The 23,170-nt window shown below is 35.2% G+C and overlaps 2 protein-coding genes across 8 annotated transcripts in view; both read right to left on the bottom strand.

The window, feature by feature from the left end:
* Positions 1–4,529, bottom strand: part of LOC148655679 (peroxidasin homolog) — a 70,160-nt gene extending 65,631 nt beyond the window's left edge. The window contains exon 1 of the mRNA XM_088642469.1: positions 4,227–4,529. Within this exon, the coding sequence (XP_088498595.1) occupies positions 4,227–4,393 (167 nt within the window). The 5' untranslated portion in view covers positions 4,394–4,529. The remainder of the gene's footprint in view (positions 1–4,226) is intronic.
* A 10,074-nt stretch (positions 4,530–14,603) lies between these two features.
* Positions 14,604–23,170, bottom strand: part of pcmtd1 (protein-L-isoaspartate (D-aspartate) O-methyltransferase domain containing 1) — a 29,888-nt gene continuing 21,321 nt past the window's right edge. For all 7 annotated transcript variants that reach the window (XM_088642463.1, XM_088642467.1, XM_088642465.1 and 4 more), the window contains 4 exons: positions 19,957–20,059; positions 18,927–19,098; positions 17,844–17,967; positions 14,604–16,262 (listed from right to left, as the gene is read on the bottom strand). In XM_088642463.1, coding sequence (XP_088498589.1) covers positions 15,892–16,262; positions 17,844–17,967; positions 18,927–19,098; positions 19,957–20,059 — 770 coding nt within the window. In that variant the 3' untranslated portion in view covers positions 14,604–15,891. The remainder of the gene's footprint in view (positions 16,263–17,843; positions 17,968–18,926; positions 19,099–19,956; positions 20,060–23,170) is intronic.

Raw genomic sequence — 23,170 nt, 5'->3', positions numbered from 1 at the left:
AGTAAAATGTTAACATATGTCTGTTATTTTGGATACAAAACAGTAGCTCTTCCAGGAAGAACCAAATGCATCAAAGAATATGACCTTGATGTGTTCTTACTTGTTGTCTTTATTAAGAATTTGTGTTTTTCTAAACGGCTGTAGAATTAAAGTGGTCTCATTTGTTTCTAGAGGTCAGGGGTATGTTACACATTTGGTGCTTTATGGAAGAACAACTTCCGACAGCCTCCAATATGACAGATGTTTGTTTCTAAAAAGTTCAAAATTACCCTGCTGTATACAGTACATATTTTAGAAAACATATACATAATTTTAAGAAGTTCAAGTACAGTAAGTAACTGCATCACCACGCATAGAATGCAAAGGAACAGGTAAATGCTTATTCCTTGCATGATGAATACATACAGTACATCTAAAGGTTTCGATCAGCTCAAACAGACTGAAAATGGAAAAAGAATCTGAATTTCAATTAGGAGCATAAAATATGTTCAATCACAGTGAATACAGACTATTTACAAAATGATTGTTACAAAATGGTTATTTTTCATTTATAAATGGAAAAACCATTAAATAAATTAAAGATTGTAATAAAGATAACATGATAGATGTGTTCATACTGTATATGTTATTATCTTTAGCTACAAGATCAATGACTTCAAAAAGACACCTATGTTTAGTTAAAAACCTGTACAGAAATGTCAGTCTTCCAGAAACACACATTACATAATGCTATTTTCTTTTATCATCGCATGTTATTTTTCATTTTTGTAGAATGTTCTGATGCTTGACTGCAGCTCTGGTTTTATAATGTAACAATAAGTGGGAAAATTGCTAGATAATTACTACATATAGTACTGCGTAGTACTTTTGTTAGACTAATGGATGTGACACTACTTAAGTAACAGAAGCCTGTAATACCAGTCAATTTGGTGAAACATGAATACCACCACTGAATTTGCAGTTACTCTTAGTTCCAGATTTAGCTTCTCCTAATTGAGCAGTCACAGTCAATCATGCTGAAATGTTCATGCAAGACCATAGCTGATATGTATATGTATATGTATATGTATATGTATATGTATATGTATATGTATATGTATATGTATAAGGCCACAGCACGAAATCACCAAAAGCAAATATGAGGTAAAAGTCTGTCTTGTTTAATCTTACTGAAAAACCATATTGCTCAGAAAAAAATTAAAATACAGTCAAAATGCTTTACTAATAAACGTTACATTAGTCTGCAGAACTGGTATCTCACAGATACTATAAAAGTTATGCAAATTTTAACTCAACCAGAAGACGTCCTTATTAATTTCTAGATTTATTAGGCCTATCTTAATAATATTGAATTACATTTTAAACCTTCAAAAATAAAATGACTATACTATAAGAAGGCTGATTGTAGTTAATATGTTGAAGAGCTGTTCTTCCCATCAGAGGTCAAATATTCAAATACTCAAAATTTTAGTGGAAGGATAATCAGATTCCTCAGTATTTTAAATTACCACCACTAACCTGTCATGCCCATGTGAGCACAGCTCTTGAGCTAATCAATACAAGTTTCTAGCTTCTATATCAATCTGATAAGAAAATAAAACACTATAAAATACTGCATTATATTCTATTAAGTATAGGTATTAAAGCACCATTTATAAAAGATAAACAAGAACAGGATGGCAAAATAAAGGCAGTAAGAAAATCAGAATAGAGAGCAAGGTGATACAATATCCCAAGCTGAAACAGTCTGACTTACAACTTTCACGAGGTACTGTACTCAGGAGAGGGCAGACTTAAATGAATCACAACAAAATAAAGGACCGGTGTGCATTCAAACTAGCCCTTTAGTAACTTTTATTTTGTGCAGGACATATCAATATTCCTGCCCATGATTGCCACTGATCTTTCTGTGTTTGTTCAAAGAGATTCAAAGATGCACCAGAAGACAAAACTATCTTTGTACCTTCTGCCAGCTACAGTGTGTACGATTGACTGACTAATTTCTTTCTAAATCCATCCAATCATTTGCAGATTTGTACATTCCACCTTTTCTCTGGAGTTCGTCACTGAGTTTTCCATGTCTTTGACCACTTTTTCATCTCCCATTGATATTCACCCCTTCACCTTGCAGAGCTGATTTATTTTTTTTTTACTTTTCAGGGAGGAATTAACCTCTTCTTGTTGCTTTACTACATTAATATGTTTCAAGTGCAAGAACTAGAAAAGTACTTTTGAAGAAGAGTATCTGAAGAAGACTTTGCAGGTCGAACATGTCTTTTTTTACCGTGAAATAATAAAAGTTATTTTCAAAACTGTTTTGAATGTGTGGTTATGTTTGTATTGTTAAAATAACCCTAAAGCTTCCTCTACACTTTCACCCTGGAGGAACCATTGGAACGATTGGATTATGGTGACAGATTATTTAAGATTCATGGAGCCTACTTAAGTCACCTAGACATCAAAGACTAATTCATTACATGTAATACTTGATCCCAAAGCTGAAAGAATCACAAATAAAAGACTTGACTGAAATTAGATATTAAACAGGGTCTGAAAAGGAAGTTTAGTGAAGATGCTTCACCCAAGATGTAACATATTTTGGTACGTCTGGGAAATCATGAACTATTCCCCCACTGACACCAACCATTATACATTAAGAGTGGGAAACCAATTCTAATGAAATCAGCAGGTGCCACTTTTAAACAGAATTTGTAATGGGGAAACTGTCTCTGTGCATCAAAACTCTTTGCTGATGCCTTTTGCATATACAGTACTAACATTAAGATGAGAAACAATAAAGTAAATGCAAAACTGAGAAAAAAATCCAAAAGCAATGGAAAACAATGCACACTACGAGCAGTAGTGTATATCTTGTTCTTTTTCCTTTGCCTCCCACGTTGTTAAAAGATGTTCTTGTGGACACAGAGCTTGGGTTTCCTCTTCTCTACTATATATTATTCTGTTCAGTGTGTTCGGGAAATGGACGTCTTCTTCACCTTAACCTTATGCTGTAGCAGGGTCAGTACTGTAGCACTGTAACTCAAGAATGTATTGCAATGTACAATTTAACCGATCATCCTATTGTGCCTCTGAATAGTGCAAAGAAACCAGCAAACCCAGCAATTAAACCACAACACACAAAGAAACTGCAAACACCACAATCAGAGGCACCCCTGCCCAGAAACAACTCATGTCACTCAATCAGGAAACAAATCTACTGTACACTTGTCCTTCTCTGTAGCTTTGAGAGGGGCATCAGTTGTGGATGTTCAGCAATCAAAAGAATATTTCTTATTTGTGTTGCTTAAAACAAACTAAATATTAAAAGTGCAATAAATAATAAACTCCAATAAGTTGCATTGCAGAATTATGAGAACACTACGTTAGACAGCTGTGCTTCCTTATTTAAAACACATCAGTTCTTGTAATGTTTTTGATTGGAGCATAGCTGTCTACAGACAGATGTTTTCTCTGGCCTGCAGCTCTACTTTACCGATATGCTAATTACTGTACATGACCGGTATCTGTTTACCCATTTACTAAGATAGGTCGGTGTACTTTGTTATATAGGCATTAAAGTCTTACATATATCTGTGTACTAAGTGAACGCAAAATTAAAGGCTTTGTAAAAACGTTTCAGAACAAGGAAATGTAAGAATTGTTTGGCAATTCGTGTTGCAAATATATTACCATTTTTGTTTGCTAATACAAAATATCATCTACCTTTATTCACTGCACAACCTATAAAATCTGTTGCGTTATTTTATCTACAGCAGGTCTGCTCAGTGCAAGTGTTATTATAATACAGTACCTCTGATCATTATAAATTTAGAAGGCGGTTATTTAATTCGACCTACACAAAGACCCGCATTAATTACCTTTAGAAATCTGACAATAAGATCTTCCAGCTCCATAAACATTTCGAGTGTTTCTATTGTTTTTTTAAAAGTCTTAGAAATCAAGGTCCTTTCTGATCCATTATAAAAACGTCTTGAAATAAGACCAAGAGATACAAGTATCATGCCTCACTCAAAAAAAGCTTTTCCGTCAGCAACGTTCGTCCCTCACAATGATGTTATTAAATACCTGTATGCGAATTAAATAACAGCTGGTCGTATTCATAACCTTAAAGGTAATATTTATATATACGGTCAATTAAAATCTGTTCTATCCACTACTTTACAATGTATGTAAAATAAGTCGCACAAAAATAGTTTAGCACTTACAGGATAGTAGTCTGTGGTGATACTTTGGGGATGTGGTCCAGCATCAAGTGCATGCAACGCACTGTGGTTCTGACACAAAGACACCGACTAGGACAGGTCGAGGACAGGGGGAAAGAGAACGCAAAAGACAGAAAAATACACGAAAACCGAAGTCGTTTTGGTTCCATCTTCTTCGTTGTGTTATGCGCCCTGGCAGCGTCCTGGAGCTCCACTGAACATAAGTGTAACTTTTCTGAAAGCTTGAGCCAAGAAAATAAGTACCACCCAATACAGACAGGAGGATCACATTACATAACAGTCTTCCGAAACCCCAGCGACGCGCAATGCCCCTGATAGGTCTCCACTATTACTTTAAGGTGGTGCATAGAACTGTTAAAATTGTATAGGACAAAGTGGAGATTAGCAATGGGAGACTCACACTAGAACTAGGCTCAGACTGGCAGGTGATTTCTTTCTGAAATAAAATTAAAATACACACAGGCTAGTATTGCACTATACTATTTAAAAGAAACTCCAGGCAGACATTTTTACACGGATTGGCATGATTGTAATATTGAAACAGAATTACACCTGTAGCTATGCGAAATAAAGCAAAATCCACTTGAAGACAACATCACAGACACAGCAAAGGCTTCCTAGTAGCGTAGGAGAACAAAAGCTCAGAAAGTCTGGTAAGATACAGTGAAGAAGACAAATAGGGGACCAAGAATTTGTAAGTTGATGTCCACTTACAGCACCATGCTTAGGAAAAGCATACGTAGTTTCCTGATTTCAAAAGACTACAGTGATACTTACGGTATTATGCAGAAATTATGTTTTGGATTTGTCTTCGTTAGTGTTAGTAATATCACCGAAGAAGGCAAATGGAAATGATCGTTTTAATTAATTTACTATATACCCACAGCAAGTGACAATTATAAACAACAACAAAAACAGAATATAAAAATATAAAAAGAAAAGTATCCACAGTCTGGAATGACAAGGGTGATATTTTAAAAGCCTCAGAGAAACATTGAGGAACATAATAAGACTGTGTTTTTAGGACATTTATTTAATGCTTTTCAACACATTAACAGGAGCAAAAGTATCACATTATAATTCTAAATCAAATATCAAAGATTTATAAAAACAAAGGTTTTCTTCGACTCCTTAGATTAAACAATCATTAGGGACACTGAATAACAGTTCAGGTGCTCACACCTGAAGAAGGCTCCGCGGCCGAAACGTTGTGTTCTCTTTCTTCTCTTTTTTTCAGCATGGAATAAACCTATTACTTGTTCCACTGAATAACAGTGATATTATATACTGCATGAGAAAGATATTGTAACTATCCAGTCCCTTCTTCGTTGGACTTTCCCCACGACCTCTCTCTCTCTCTCTCCTTTTACCCCACGCTTACCCTTTCCTGCCGTTTTCCCGATATAAAACCGGAAAGCGACCTCCTCAATCCCCACCAGAGAGCCAGAGAATGCTAGCTCTCTATCTTCCTAGCGTTACCTGGTCTGTGACTAGCATGAATGAATGAAAAGGACATGTGCTGTAGAACTGTCAGTGACCCTGAAAGTCGTCTCGTCTCCAACCTATGGTCGCCGAAGTCGAAAGGGGAGCGTTTGTTTAATACTTACAATTTTAGGGTAGTCATATTCAGTTTGCGCATAAAAATATGTACTAAAATGAGCAGTATGGCAACCCAAAATGTAGGCGTGTGGCTTAAGAATTTAGTTATGGTCAGAAAAAGGGAGCAGTGATTGATAAGAGGGGAAACCTCACACTGAGTGAAATAATTACTGTACTGGAGCATGAGAGGGATCGCTCTTCACTCTGACATTAATATCACTAATCTAGACACTATTTCTGCTGATACAATTGTTTCATTTCTAAGTGATATAATAGCAGGATGATAGCATAATCTGTAACGACATATTTGGCACAATTCAGGACTGGTAAATAAAATGTAATACAGTCAAGTGCTATGTGCAGGTTGCAGAAAATGCATTGTACAGTATATATCAAATTGCTTATAAAGAATTTGAAAAACTACCTAGGAAAATGATGCAAATATTTAAAGATTTTTGCTCATCATTGTCTTCTTCTAGAAAATTAGTGAAAGATAATGAAAAGGTGTACAACATATTTTGATATATTGTGAAAATATAGAATATGTTTTTTTTTTTCAATATACAGTATTTATAAGAAAATATTGATATCCTGGAAAGAGCTGACCTGGTATTAAAGGTCTGTCACAAACACATATTCAATATTGACCAGAAAAGCAGTATCACCCTGCAACTCACAAATGGCAACCCACTAAAGCTAAGTGGGTGTGAGCCTGGTCAGTACTAAGGTTGCTGCTGGAAGAGGTGTTAGTGGATCCGGTAGGGGGAACCCACCATTCAGTCTGTATGGGTCCTAATGCCCCAGTATAGTGATGGGGACACTAGGTGCCATCCTTCAGATGAGATGTAAAACTGAGGTCCTGACTCTCCGTGGTCAATAAAAATCCCAGAGAGTTTCTTGAAAAGAGTAGGGGAATTGTGGCATCCTAGCCAAATTTCCCATTGGCTGTTACTAATCATGGCCTTTTTATAATCCCATCTATGAAGTGCCTTCATCACTCTGTTCTCCTCCCCACTGATAGCTGATGTGTGGTGAGTGTTCTGGCGCCATATGGCTGCCGTCGCATCATCCAGGTGGGGCTGCACACTGGTGGTGTTGGAGAGGAGTCCCCATTACCTGTAAAGCACTTTGAGTGGACTGTCCAGAAAAGCGCAACATAAGTGTAAGGAAATATTATAATTAAATGTTAAAAAACCTACAAATATGAACATTAGAACATAAGAAAGGTTAAAAACCAGAGTTATTTTCTTGTTTTTTTTTTTGGCCCGATTGGAAATGAAGTCATAACCATGCAGCAAACTTAAACAGGTAGAACATTTATTCAAAATAGATTGTACTGATACACAACATTACGCTTCAGGATTACAAGAAAAACAGAACAACAGCCAGAAAAGATACATTTTACAGGGGGAAAAAAGGTAATATCTTACAAAATATAATGATCGGAATAAATGATCTTTTTTCCGTATTCCAAACTGTGGCACCACTAAATAATGAGATATGTCTCTATCCTGTGGATTCCATAAATTAGCATATCCCCAATTATTAGACAAGTCCCTTTCTTAAGCTCTAGAGCCTTAGGGTCAATTGCAACGAAACTGAAAGTAGCATACTAACAGGAGTTCAACCCGTGCTTAGTACGCAGCTGCGGTCTAAACTTATGCTCCACCTTAAGACCAATTGCAGAGAACTTTGCCACTTTGCTTAGTCCGTACCACAGTACTAAACCTGTTCTCAATTGCAACAAACACAAAGTAACAGCAGCTTTCCTCTAGAGGTGACTAAAGTAGCTGACTAACTTAAACCACCTCTTCATATGATTTAAGCAACTTAGTACCGTACTTGGAATAACGCTGGATCGTATTAGAAGGCACCCAAATATAGTGGAAATAATACCATCACTATGATATCCTAGGGAGGGAAGAGAACAGCACTTAAGCAAATAGTTATAAATGGAGCGTGAGCCTTTAATGTGTTCTGTAAAATCTGGGAGTCAACTGAATAGATTTGTTCAATATTTTATTGTGATGGGTCTCCATATTTGTGGTTATCAGAGGAAAGCAGGGATAATGAGGAAATGGGTGGTACAGAGAATAATATCTGTAGGCAAATGCAAGCATACGTTAAAGAAAAAAACTCGGCATCTTAAAAGTGATTATTTATGATAGATCTTCGGAACACTGTCTCTTCTCTGTGGCTATGGTCCAGTAATGACTGTGTTGAAACAGCCAGAGTGTGCTGGATGCCTTGGAGATGGAAGAGGCGGCTCTTCCCAGTCAATCCCAAGGTTGTGTAGGACTGCACATGCTACGATGATGGTGCTGGCTCTTGATGGACTGGTACGCAAACCAAATGACAGACAAGCAAAGCGTTGTTTTAAAATTCCCAAAGCTCGTTCAATGTGGCTTCTTGCATTTTTATGACTCCTGTTATTGCGCAGCTCTTGTAATGTTGTAGGATTGTGCACAGGTGTTAGAAAATACCGTTATAAAGGATAACCACGGTCACTCACGAGAAGTCCACAATACAATCCTTCCTCAAAATCTGATTTCAGACGACTGCTGTCACAAATCCGAGCATCATGTGAACTGCCAGCCCATCCTTCTACGAGGTTGAGAAATCTCAGGTTATGGTCACATACCATCTGACAATCGAAGTATACCCACGTCTGTTGATGTAAATGGGATCTTTCCTTTGCCTGTGAAAGCGAATGGGAATATGTGCACCAACAACTCCTGGGATTCCAGTTTTAGTGAAAAGAGAAGTGCAGATATCCTTTTGCTCCTCTTCGGTTGGCATAGCAATGAAGGGATGCAATGGCTGCAGTGACTCTGTGAACTGTGCGGCAAACGGTGCTCTGGTGTACTTTTTTAATATCCCCACCACAACGAAAAAAGATCCAGTGGAAAAACAAAGGCAGAGTTAATAAAACTTGGTGTGTGGGGTCCAAAGGATGCCCCCCTCTTCCCTGAGATCGCAGTTGAAGCTTCAGTATGTTAATTCGTCTTCTGACACCGTTCTTTGAAATCCTGTACCGCATTTTAAACTCCCGTTCGCTAAATGCAATGAATGGATACAAATTGCGATATCATCTGGATATAATTTGGGCAGACTGTGCTCTTCGAGCACATAAAACTCTATCATAGTAGCTCAGCATCTTTGCAGATTTTGAGTGACTCTGTCAATGTGGTGTAATAACTTTATAAAAGAAAGCAACGAGAACACTTGTTGTGGAGCATTGTGATTTGTTCCAATTGCCCACTCATTACCTTTGGCTGCTGGCCGAGCAGACTGTGGAGGGCAGATGGTCAGGACTGTTACCAAGACCATTGAGTAATAAAGCTAGTTCATTTATTATATCTGTCATTTAGAATCACTTTAATAATAGTTTTAAAATATTGCATTGATCAGAAATTATTTGCTGCACAAGCAGTTTGCAAAACTCATTCATGATGACCAACTATTGTTTTAGAATTCATACTTCAAATATCTTATAGTGATAAAGCTTTGCAAACAATATTAAGTGTAAGATCACAGCTGACTAGAACATATCGTTAGTATATAGCCTATAAATCAATTTCGCTTGTAAGAAAGAAATGCAACCATGGCTCTTCGTGTTCAGAACTACACATTGGCTCAGAAACTTTATTTCATTGAGCTTATCAAGAATGTTGTGGAGACAGTGGAGGATGCTTAAAAGGACAACAAGAAACAGACAAAATAATAATTGTATATTAAAGTGGCCTACGTATTAACCTACTAATCAGATGAATTGAAATGTTCTGATGCACAGTCCCCTGAAGTTCATGCTAATTAATACAACGACAACGATGAGCCCTGGAAACCGGATTGAGCACAAACTCAGCTGAACTCAGCCAACTCAGAGCTGGAGATGATCTCCAGAAAGTACCGTAGTAACTAATCCGCAACTTACAGTAGTACACAGCTGCGTACTAACTCTGGAAGTTCGTTGCAATTGACCTTTAGTGTTCAATTTACTGGCACAGATTTCGGACTCATGGTTTTGAGCGTTTATGTTCTCTTCATCTTGCCACTGAAATTCTCCTCCACCCCTTTGATGTACAGTACTGTTTTATTTATCCTACCCTGGGGCCCATTTCTTAAGTGCCAGACTTAAGAAGGCCTGGGTAATGATTACTAAGAATGACCTGGTCGATATTGATGTTGAATATTGATGTTGTAAGAGGACTGACAATGATTAGACTTAGAATTGCTCTTGTCTTTGTTTGCTTGAATTAAAGATTTGTACAAAGTTTTACCACCTTGATTTTGGCCATTGTGACTGCCTTACACGAGGTAGTCAGATAAAAGGATTGTTTACACAAATGCAGAAACAATTGACATTCACAGAACTTAAAGAATAAGCTACTTGTACAGTATGGGTAAAATTTAATATTAGAATCTGTCCAAAATACAGCAGTAGACCTCTTGATCCATCTAGCCTCAAGTGTAAGCAATTATTATTAAGTGCTTTGAGTGGAGTGTCCAGAAAAGCGCTATATAAGTGTAATCAATTATTATTATTATTATTATTATTATTATTATTATTATTATTATTATTATTATGGTTGCCAGTTTATTTGATCTAAGGATCTTATCCTTGGATAAATACTGATTAGTTATTTCCATACTCTTACAAATATTTATGAAAAAGATTGCCTCCTGCTCTCAGTTTTAAATGCACTTCTATATAGCTTCCACTTGGGTCCTTTGGTCTGTGTTTCACTGCTCCTAAAAAAAAATGACATTGGATTAACTATGTCAATACCTTTGATAATTTTGTATACTTGCATAATCAGGTTTCCTCAGAGACCTCTCTGTTCAATACATTCTTTTAAACACATCAGAATGTACCTTGTTTTCCAGGGCAGCCATATTGTTTTTGTAATCTGGCAATCCTCCTGTTTTGGTTTTATCTGTGATCTTGACTAGTTTACAAACTATACAAGAATCTAGATAACACATATAATTTAGGAAGTGTATGGGTCCAAATACAGTACCAATCATTCACTTTAGGAGTGCATGTTTCAGTGATCTGTCATTGTTGGCTTGAGGAACCTCTCCAGGCTCCTAGGATGTACCAGTAGGCCCCCTTTCAGAGAAGCCCACTCTTCAGTCCTCTATTCCACAGAGAACTGGAAAAGACTGATTCTTGAAAAACTCCTGAATTCTCTTCTCTTCCTCACCAAAATAAGCTTTCATTCCCTGGAAACCCTGGCACACTCAACCAGGCTCTCCCATCCATGCCCAGTCTTCCCTTTACCTGGAAGAATCCTGTCTCATCCCTACTCTAGAACCTCAGACACTCTCAGTCAGGGTCACCCTTCCATGGTCAGTCTTCCACACACTGTGAGATACACTTTCCCTGCTTCTTCCAAGGCACATCTTACCCCCTGGCACCCAGTTTCCAAATATAAACACTACTAATCTACTGCACTATAAAGACTACAGAGAAATCAAACTAAATCCAGGAATACATTACACACTACAATGAACTACTAAACTCTCTGTGGGACCATCTTTCTTTTCTAAAACCAATCCATAAAACAAAAATTCTTGCAAGTCTTCATTTTCTCTCTCTAACTCTTCAAACCTAATACTGGTAAGGACTGCCATCTGGCTGCTGATGTTAAAGGACAGGAATGTTTATTCAAGTCCTGTACCACATAAAAGCTCTAAAATTCAGGAATCCAGTACCACACTCTCCCTCCCCGAACTGCAGGAGCTTAGACACAGCTCTCATCCTCTGCACCTGACTGCTGTTGTGATAACTGCTGCTACACCTGAAGCATGTCTCAATTACGCACAGGGCCACTCAGATGAATTCCATTCAATCAGACAATCAAGGCAGGTGTATCCAATTTACTGCAGAGAAGGAAGAGGCTTCAACAAAGTCCCAGCTTGCTCCATCACAAGATCCTTCTTGTATTCCACTAATTATCACCACCACAATCAAAACAGCCACTTTACCTTTACCCTCTGATTTCTATCCCTTAACCAGTTCCTAATCTACACCTTGTACTGAAGGCCTAGTGCCTACATATTGAGAATTGAAGTCATTGAGGCTGTCAGACCTCGGATTATTTCAACATCCAAGAATGAAATAAGGACCCAGAGACACATGAAACCTAGTTGCAGGTGCTATTTGAATTGAAAATAAGATGTTTTTTTTTTTTACAGCAGGTAATGGAATTTTGGACAAACTTGTTTGACGCAGACTCTCTCAGATATTTCATGAATTGAGTGATCTTGGATATCTGATAAGCTACTAGCCCCTGAATGAGTGCAGTTTTGTAAGAGTAAACAATTATAATATTAATATATAATAGGAAAAAGATAATAATGAGTTTGGTTCTATCCTATAAATAACTTACAACTATCTTTTAGCAAAGCAAATGATAGATATTTAATTAAAAAGTGGTAAAATCCATATCGGAGCCACACAATCAGGACAGTTTATCACGGAGGTAGAGTTTAGGTGATCAGAGAGCATGTGACTCCTCCCTGAATGAGGGCAGTAAAAAAACATTTCTGGAATAAAGTACCTTTCTCAAGGGTACAACAGCAGGTAGTACAATGGGGTTTTGAACACAGAACCTGTCACTTATGAGCCCAAAGACATACCCACTATGCCATGCTGCCCCTAGTGTCTAATTAAGCAAACCATTAATTCCAATAAATCGAAGTGAAGTGAACAGCAGCAGTCATTAGAATCATGATCACAGGAGTTTCCGAATCCTGTCTGGGAGACTTGCAGGTTTGCATTTCAGCACAATTCTTAATCCAACTAATCATTGATTTAATTTGAGTAGTTTAGTAGATTTTATATCCCTACAGTAGCTTCTGTTCATACAGACCTTAAAAAAGCTGTAGGAATGTGGCCTATCAAGGACGACAGGGGGTTGGGAACCTCTTTCTTGTTATTTCTTTGCACTTAATGAACAGAAATTTGAGTTTAACTCTACTGCCCCCTTGTGGTAATGTGTGGTATGAAAAGGAGCAGATCTAATGACCGTTTCTCTAACACTATGCTCTAAAGGAGAAGCATAACTAAAAAAGAAACACATTATATTCACACATTATCAAACTACAGTTGTCTTACATTGACTTGTCTCTGATTTGTAGTGGAGTAGGTTTGGAAAAGATTGTTTCAAGTTGTTTGTTCATTAGTTTTGCATGTTTTCGCAATTGTAAATAATATTTCCTCCAAGCAAATATATATCTCCCTAAACCACAATATATAGTAAACATTTCACAGGCAATTGCTTGGCTCCACTTTCTAATCTTTATCCTCGTTGGTATACTAAGGAATAACAAAGGACAATTGCTGCCTCGTTAGAATCTTTCAGTTGTTATCCTTAGAACTAGGATAACCAGTTTTGAAGAATTAATGAATACGATGTGCACTCTGCTTTTGCCATTTCACCTAGGAATGTTGAAAAACTTGTAAGTTGACAAAATATCCAGCCTTACTAAGTGGTTTCCAACCTCATTTTACAGAGAAATAAGTTTTGTGGAAGAATCCTTATTCTAAATGACCAAGAAGAAACTCTCATAAAACACTTTTAATCATTTTATTATTAATATGCATTATAATATATAAAATTCCTGATATATCTTCTTCTTGCAATAACTTTTGGTTTCAACCTTGAACAAATCATTTGCAAAGATCGCTGCTTGTATGAACAGTATGAGTATCTTTAAAAAAAGTACATTATTTTGAGGGATTTTATTTTTGGAATTAAATGGCACTAACAGGTGATACCGTGTAGTACTATCGGTTGTGAATTTAGTAAATATAATCAAAAGGACATTTTAAAAGACCATAAACTAAAGATTTATCACATTTAAAGCCCACCTAAGAACTAAAGTAAATTATTATTGTTGCCTAAAGTGAATACACTAATAAAGTACCACCGTATCTGAAACAGTAGATGCTATGATAAAATGACACAGGGACACATGACTGTCTATAACTTTTATTTAAAAATGTTCCCCATTTATCATCTGCTGAAGGATTAAGCTGATCAATGTTCTTTAAACCAAGGAATCCACATAAGAATTAATTTATAATTTGTAACAATGTTAAGGAATCCATATTCTTCACACAAATGAACACCATACTGTAATATTTCAATGATCAAAAAAGTTACACATGTACCTATGAAAATACATCTATTGCTTCTTGTACCTATCATATCAATGGCCCAAAGACCGAGAGTGCTGAAACCATTGTTTAAAAGCTTTCTGTACAAAAAAAGACTAATTTTAACTGTCAAAAGTATTAAACTCTTTAAATAGTGTGTACATGTTAAAGTTCTAATGTGAATCCAGTGCCAAAATATTTGACATTTAAGGGGACGTATATGTACGTTCAAAAGTTATAAAAGTTATATATTTGGCTTCTATGTTTGCTTATCAATCTGGAGTATTTACTACATCACTTCAGTGTATACCTGTAGATGGATACCAAGTATACAGGATTTACATAGCAATATTAATTACATTTAGTGTCCAAGAAACTACATCCCAATGCTTTTTATGTATGCTATTGCTACTAAAAATGAAAGGCCTCTTCAGCATACAGTGATAACGGGAGGTAATGACTCTCAACACAATACAATAAACAAATCTACAGCTTCCATAATCCACTGCAATGGAGAACATTTTTAAGATCATTGCTGGCATTACAGTAGCTGGAGCCAAATGGATATTATCAAGGTTGAAACTCCCACAGTCTAACAACATGCCTTTTATTTTACTCACCTCCCTTACAGATCTCTTTATTTTTCATGTTTTTTTTACATGAAGTAAAAAAAAGAGAACCTACATGTATATATTCAGCTACATCAGGAAAAAACAACAGGTGAACTACACATGAAAACACATGAAAATGCTGGTTGTGATCAAGGAGCACTGCATTGCCATGTATCTAGAAGTAGACTAAAATCTTTTGTATACAAATAAAACATGGTCATTCACTATACCTAATCTGTCTTTTTAAGCACTTAAGGAATGTAAAAGCATCCCTGCACATCAAATGATCACCTAAGCAAATCCTTTTTCATTTACTCCACACATAATACTAAATATTAACATAATCTTTATCATAATACCCCTCCCCTGTCATTGTCTTTCCCAAAACTTCGCCAGTCAGCAAAGTCTAATAAACTCAGGAAAGTGCAACTGACATATAAACTCCATCAAGTAAAAAGACAGAGTAAAATTACAAAATTTAGGAAAGTCCAACTTGTTTCTATGAAGGTCCCAGAGTTCCACAGTCACCAATTTTATAAATCGAAGGGAAAAGATCAATTTAACTGTGGTTGTTACTCCAAAACATTGTTCTGAAATTTACTTTAAAAGTAGATATAGTTCTGTTCTCATAACCAACAAAAACTGAAGTAAAGTGCATTTCCGCAATATGCCAAGACAAATCTACATATTTTATCAAAGGCAAAAACTCAAATAATTGTAACACCTTATGTATTCAAGATTGATTACTTAAATGATAGCAAAATGTCTGCAAAAGTATATTTAATCATTTTTAAGGTTTTCCATACAAGCTTTGGAAATCTTGAGAAAAACTTTATTTAAAGCATCTAAATGTTTGTGCTAAACCCTTGTGGGTACATACTATTATTTGAAGCTTGTTTATAACAACAATAATTTGTTTTAGCCGTCTGAAATCGGCAAAATGCATTTTTATCCTTATTTCTAATACATATGTGAAACGTAGAAAATTCTATGTCCACAGGACCTGGAGGACTCTATTTTGATGAAACAGTACTGAAACAGTTTTTTTTTCTCATGTTCACTAGTAAACACAGGATTTTCAATACTCTTCTAAATCAATCCAGTCTTAATACTCAGCACATTATTGACAGTGACTTAATTTGTGGCAACTTTTCATCTTAACAGCTTCTCCTACATGGTAAATCAAAACAATGCTACATTTTCAAGGAAAAAAAAGTAAAGAGTCTCAGCAGGTGTTACAGCTTTTCAGAATGAATGTCAGTGCAGTGAGTTATTTTTCTCTATAATATGTCAAATATGCTTTTAGTGATTCAGGTAAAGGCAAAGTCATGATTTTTTCTCTGAGCATATTCTGGGGAGGTTCTTCTTGCTTCAAGCCCTCATTGCTATCTTTTTCTTCCTCTTCTTTATTATCTTCCTCCATTCTTTCATCTTCTTCACTCTCTACAGGTTGTGGGATGAGCTGGTTTCCCACAAAAACATATGTATTGATCCGATGCCTGCGGCACCGTCTTCTTTTGCGTTTCTGGGGCATTTTCTGGGGTGTGCCTTTGGCCTGCATCTCCTCATTAATCAAGTTTCTAAGCGTGCGGCGAATGTAAATGCGAGACAAATCCTGCAGGTTTCTTACAGAGACTGGGGCTGAAAGACACAAAGGGAACTTTTAGTGTTTAATGTTGCACACAAATATTTTATTTCAGTCTGGCAATCAGGTTTCCAAGACAAACGCTATAAGTAATGTTTTTGAGTGGTCAGACATAAAAAAAGCTTCAAATGTGTGTCACAATACTGATTGTTTAACAAGTCTAGTAATGGCTGCATATCTCAAGAAATCATCTTTGCTTTGTCACTTAACCAGGGAATTTAATTTGCCTTTACATTTTCAGAGCATTAAGTTTACAAACCTCTATGAAGAAGGCCCTAAATACAAATACAATCACTAAAAACTACACTTTGTACAAAGTAAAAGTTCCACAGTAAACAATGGAGACAATGTACAAGGGTCTTTTCATAGTCACCAAAAATGCATGAAATGGACACAAGATGGCTCTCTTTGTGAGCCTGCAAAGAGTTTGTAAATCATTTGCATGTTGTTATCTTTTAATCAGATATTTGAAAACTTTGTATTTTCCTATGTCCAGCTCCTTATTCTTCTCAAGTTGGTTACTTCTGTACAGGTACATGAAAATATACTAGCACACTTTATTTCAAACAATTTTTTCACGTATTAATTTAATTCATTTCAATTTTAAGGAGCTTACAGCCAAGGAATACAAAGTCATCTTAGGGGACCTTGCGCACTCTATAATGAAGATGTTGTTTCCCATATTCCAAGATAATAATGCCCCCATACACACTGCTAAACAGATTCAAGAATGATTTCATGAACGCCAGGATGAAGTCAAACACCTTTCATGGCCTCCCCTATCATGAGATATAAACTTTAGTGAACCTTTATACAAAGGTCTGAAACACAGAGTGCAGAGTACATTTCCACCACCTTAATCTCCCAAAGAACTGGAGGCCTTCTTGTTGAAAAATGCCCAACTAGAAACAGTTCATAAACTTGCTTAACAGTATTCCAATAAGTAATGAAGGTTCTGAAGGGAGAAGGTCACACAATCTCTGATTAGTTAATACATATTTAGTATTGCTTGTTGTTTACATTATGTTGGCTACACCCTGTACTTCTGCAATACATAATTAACAGAAGTACTAAACAGTGAATAGTATTGCTTTAAATGAAGAATGTTGATCATTAATAAGATTATTTTTGCTTCAAACATATTATATACATGTTCTGTATATTTATCCATAAATATAAAATTACTGTATTTGGTCACGTACTGTATGAGAAAACAAAATCCAATTGGTGAGACCTGATCAACAACATCTTAAGAGTTATAACCTAATCAGTTTCAAACAGCTGGTAAAAATAGGCTAAAGAATACCCCCCTTTTCAAACCCTTTGCTCACAATGAAAGCAAGTTGAAAAATCAAAACAAAACAATAAATAAAATAACTATTACAAGAACCAATTAGTAATAACTAAAAGGAGTGCCTAGGAGAGATGCAATGACAAACATGTATCTTACTAAAAATGGAAATTGGTGTATGGGTTTGGTCTGAGGAACATAAAGCACATCAAGCTTGTTTCACCTCGATCTGCAAATGGAATAAAAAGCAGTTTTACTCCAGGGATAAAATGCACTAGAAACTTACGCAGCTTTACAGTCTCTGGCTTGTTTCCATCTGTTCTGTTTGGCTGAACAAGAGGTGCAAATGATACAGCAAGGATATTTTTGCTTTCCCATGTGCTCTGACCTGTCCTTGTTATCTGAGTCAGCTGTTAAAAAGAGGGAAAAATGGCTGTGACATACATTTCCTTTTCCAATAGCTTCTACAACCAATAGAAGTATTTTTTTATATAAATGTCCATGGAAATCTGTTGATTTGATTAATAACTCAAAATCGAGATGGGAGAAAAACAAAAATGGCATTTTATTGTCATATGCCTGATTTATTTTTGATATTACAAATGCAAACTGTGAAGGATAATCACTCCTCCATGAGGCAGCCAATTTATATAAAGAATGTCAGAAGTCCCTGAAGTTGGGTGGCAAGAAAAGTGTAGAAGAGTACAGATTCGAGATTAAACATTTCCATGCCTAGGTAGCCAAAGTTATCCTTAATTTCCATTCAACAGAAACCCCTGTATTCTGGCCTTGATCCTACATGTTTGCTGTATTATTAATGATAGATACACCTGTCTACCCGCTATCTCTAAGAGGTTGATAGTTGGACAGGTGCACAACTCAAAGGATCCGTATACAATCATCTTTTTTAGTTGTTCATGTACAAGCATAGTTACATCAAAACTCAATGATTAAGTACTAGTAATGCCAAATAAGGAGAAAGGATAATAAAAAAGAATAGCTAATTCTTAAAATTAAAACATAAAATGTATTTATTCCACATCTATTTTGAAAGAATTTCTCAATGACAAATGGCTTCATTAGCAGTTTGATGATATTTTCCATACGAAATATTACAGGTGTGTTTTTCCAATATTAAGATAATTGTTTTATACAATCTTATACAATCTTTGGGATACTGTGAAATTATCAAGATATATAGTGTTTGAAATACCTGTGTCACTTTAAAAGCAAAAATGCAGAATATACCACAAATCTGAATTTGGTGTTAATCCACTAAACTAAAAGAAAAGAAAGTGGACTAAAAACAAAATTAAACATGATGATATAGTATCTGAATGTTTCTAATGAGACAGCCAAATAAATTCACCTGATCCTCTATTGGCATGACAAGAATGCCACCAACTTTAAGTAAGATTTTCATGTAGTTCTCATGATCCTTCTGTACTCCTGCTCCACAGTAGATACGGTCATACTGATGACTGTCTGAAGAAATTTCTAAGCAATTCCCAACTACAAAGCTGGGTTCGCAAAACTCAAATCTGCAATAAACAAAAAGATTTTAAAAAACTATTTATGAGATAATTGGTGCAACTTAAAAATATTTTGTTCCTAAAATAAAAAATGACATGAGACCTGTTAGCAGCATTATAAGAAACATAGTGAATAGTTGACAACACTTGAAATAACTGAAACTCTTCATTTTGCCATAGATAAAGAGCTTTGTATTAGTATTAAAAAACATTGCAGCCAGCGAAACATATGATTCACAGGACTAAATGGGCAAAAATAGATACAGATATGCTACTTAATTTGACAGAATGCCAAGAAAATACAAAATTGAGGTTGTATATACTGGAAGGGGGGGATATTGGCTTTATTTACTTTTGAAAAAAAATAAAGCTCGTCAAGCTAATGTGATTTCTTCAGTATGTTTATGTGTCTGCAGAATAATGACTAGGACTGATATACACCATCACTGTCAAAATATTAGAAAGATTCTTTGTGCTCACTTTTTAACCCTGTTTGGTAAATACCTTTGTGAATTAATCTAATTCATGAAAGTAATTGAAGTGATATTAGTACTTATCATAAAAAAATAAGAAATGTTACAAATGAGACTGAGCCCATTGACCCTTTTAGGTAATTTACAGCCACTGGCTTTAAAAACATTTTCGATAGTTTGTTCCATACTCCTACAACACTTTACATAAAGAAGGGTCTTTGCAAGATGGTAGTGCCACCAGCCATCTCAGACTTTGTCCACAAATCAGAAATAAAAAATCAGTTGTAAAGTTTATGGGTGCAGGCCAGTTTTTTTCAAAACCTGTGCAGAATAAGTTTACAGACCAATAAGACCAATGGACAAACAGCACAGAACAGCATAGCTTTATACTTACTTATCAAAGCTATCGCTATTCTTAATAAAGTCATCCAGTTTTTCCTTGGCATATTCCACAACATCAGTATGCAGCTCAACACCATGATTAACACCAAATGGACCTGAAATAAGAAGGAAATAAAAGCTGGACTGTAAAACCTATCACACAAAAACAGTTTTCTATCTGATATCCCATTACATTTAATAATGTAAACGGATATGCACGACCATCTTGTTAAATGCAAAGACATTTGCTCCCCACAGCTTTGATAATGTACAGGTTAGTGGATCAGAAATAAAATGATCATTTTACAAATCTAAAGTATCTTTACACTTAAAATACTTTTAAGCCTATACACAGGCTTAATACATTTTAAAGCACAACAATTCACAGTAAGTTCATTCTGACTTTAGTTAATACAATTATTTTATCATTTTGAATACCTGCAAAACAGTTTCATGAATTTAAATATTAAAACTTAAATATTGAAAGTTTGGAACCTCTTGCAAAATAAAGCATTTTTTATTTTTTTGTGCAAGAACAAAACAAGTAAAATGTGTCACAGTGGCATGAAACTGACTGTACCTACTGGGTTTATATCATGTTGACAAATAACTTAACTTTGTAACCTATGTTAAGATTAATTTTTGTTCAATCGCCAGCCCAAAAGCTACTGCTACCTCTAAATTCATTTTAATGGGTTTCACATTTGTTTCCAAATAAAAGTTTTCAACAGAATTACTGAAAAGCAATTTCTTTGATTTCTAAAAAGTAAACAGCTGTTATGTCTGGTATTCAGAAAAACCTGTGACAAACAAAACATGTATAACACTTATATTACATAAATCACATAAAGCAGCCAAGACTCCTGAATGCATATACATGCTGAATCACACTTACAGCATGTACTGTGAACATTACAAGAACAGCAAAATAAAATGTGTGTTCAAGCCAGAGACATCTTATTTACTCCATATAATTTAGCTTCACCCAGAAAATGCCTTTTCTTTTCAAACAAGCTGTGTCTCTTGTTTTTAAAATAAGCTTTGGGAAATAAATTTGTGAAAAGCAGTTACGGTAGGTAAAAACATGTCAAACTGATGAGGTTCCATGTTGGATTGGGTTCCCATACAGATACTTCAGTAAGTATGGGACTTTAATTCTGCACTACATACAATCTTTACTGGTGCCTTATAAATCTATCATCTGCAAAGTGTGAAAGCAGCTGTTAAATATACTCACGCTCGTTCTTTGATATTTAAGTCTGTTCCAAGACTTTTTTTTAAGCCATAGAACAACATTGGCTTTTATTAATTTTTTAACAGTCTGAGGCACTTTCATAACTGCCACTGATAAAATGACCAAAATGGAAAAAAAACAAAATGAACTAATCACCTCTGACCCAGTTGAACTGATATACAATATAAGCAAAATTTATATCTGTGATTTGGTTGAAGGACTAAGTTGCTTTGTTCTGGATTTTATTTTTTACTGCGTGAAGAACGTGAATGTTATTGCATATTTTAGAACTTTGCTAATCTTGTACAAGTAATAACTAGTGCGTACACTTGCTTGTTAGTACAGGCAGCTGTAGGGCATTTCCAGCAGTTTAAATATTCTATTGCTTAAATTCGATGAGTGACAATACTGTAAAACAATGATTTACTGATCAACTCTAGACAAGGAAACAAGCAATACCCAAGAATATAACAGTTCTGTTCTCAGACAACATGTACAAAGGAACAGTTTTAAATTGTTAAAAAATTAAGTGTATAAAACAAAAATAAAGATTAGTAGGATACAAGGCAGATGGCACCCAAAGCACATGAGTATTTAGTCAATTTATATTTTATTTTATATGGGCAAAAAGTCTTGCATAAATCTTTTTTTCCCTAATAGAGTGAATACATGGTATGAAGCATTCGAATTCTCTGATGCTACATTTCATAATGACAAATGGAATACAGACACTTATTTGGCATTTGGCCACATCTGCTAGTATAGATGAATATAGATATTCTTGTCTACCACAACACTTAGCCTTACTTCAGTGCTTAAATAGAGAGAATCCAATTCCTGTCATTAAGTGATTAGTATACATTTTTGTATTTTCTCATTCATTTAATATTGATAATAAAGAAAGGTTATTGCAGTTATTTAAGAATCATATTTCTGAAATTTTAATTAATGTTAGTTACAACACTGACAGATTTCATATCAACAATAATTAATATTTTCTCTCCATTGGACTACAGCAATCATGTTTCTGTGCTCAATGTGCTATACAGTATACCTTGTGACTTACAGGTGTGTAATAACAAGTGAAATATTTTTCTTAATGAAACTGTCAACATGGACCAAGGGATTGTGCAAATGGCCCAAAAAACAACCTCAGTATTTCCATGGAAAATTCACATTTTCACATGAGATTTAAGAAAATGCTTATGAAACCATGTACATTTTATGGGACAATGGTAAGATTCACACACAGTTGCCTCCCCTTAAGCCCTAAGAAAACTATTTAGTTGAATCTGCAAGTCACCATAGACTAAAGATGGTTGCAGGTAAGATGATATTAGCTATATACCGATCAGACTGATATAGCCGGTAACTTGTATAATATATATTATTAATTTATTATAAAATAATAATTTCCTCATCTTATATTAATTTACAAAACAACCTGTATCCTATACATAACTGTGTGTACAAAGTTGATTTATTGCCACAGAGAGGCAGTGTGCATCAACAATTCACATACTGAAATTAAAGCTTGGCTCCTAAAGGACTTATTAAACAAGACAAATGTGGTGAATACAATTTTTTAGCATGTCAAGTTTCCTTTCCCGTTAAACAAAATAATATCATGTACACATATTGTAAAGCACAGAACAAAAGGACGAATAAACATTACAAATTAAAATCTTTCAATTGTTTTTTCAAAATAAATCACATTTTGAGTAAAGAGCTGAAAAAACAATCGCACATTATTTGGTTAATAATTGCTCAAGTACCACTTTTTGGTAAACCAACATTTCTTTTGATTTTATCCTTCACTTACTCATTTCTCTACCATTATGAGATAAACATTGCATTCTTTATGTGTTCTTTAGTTCTTCAGTGCATTTTTATTTGCAATTTAAGTTGTTTCAAAATAAATACATTTCCAATTTATTTTTAGCACATTTCATTCTACAGTTACTGTCAGATGGTGGTAACTGTCTGTAAACAG

Source organism: Lepisosteus platostomus, chromosome 8 (assembly GCF_059453375.1).
Source record: "Lepisosteus platostomus isolate fLepPlt1 chromosome 8, fLepPlt1.hap1, whole genome shotgun sequence".
In the NCBI taxonomy this organism is placed as follows: Eukaryota; Metazoa; Chordata; class Actinopteri; order Semionotiformes; family Lepisosteidae; genus Lepisosteus; species Lepisosteus platostomus.
Note: the sequence above shows the minus strand (reverse complement) of the source record. Positions and strands in the feature narration are given on the sequence as shown.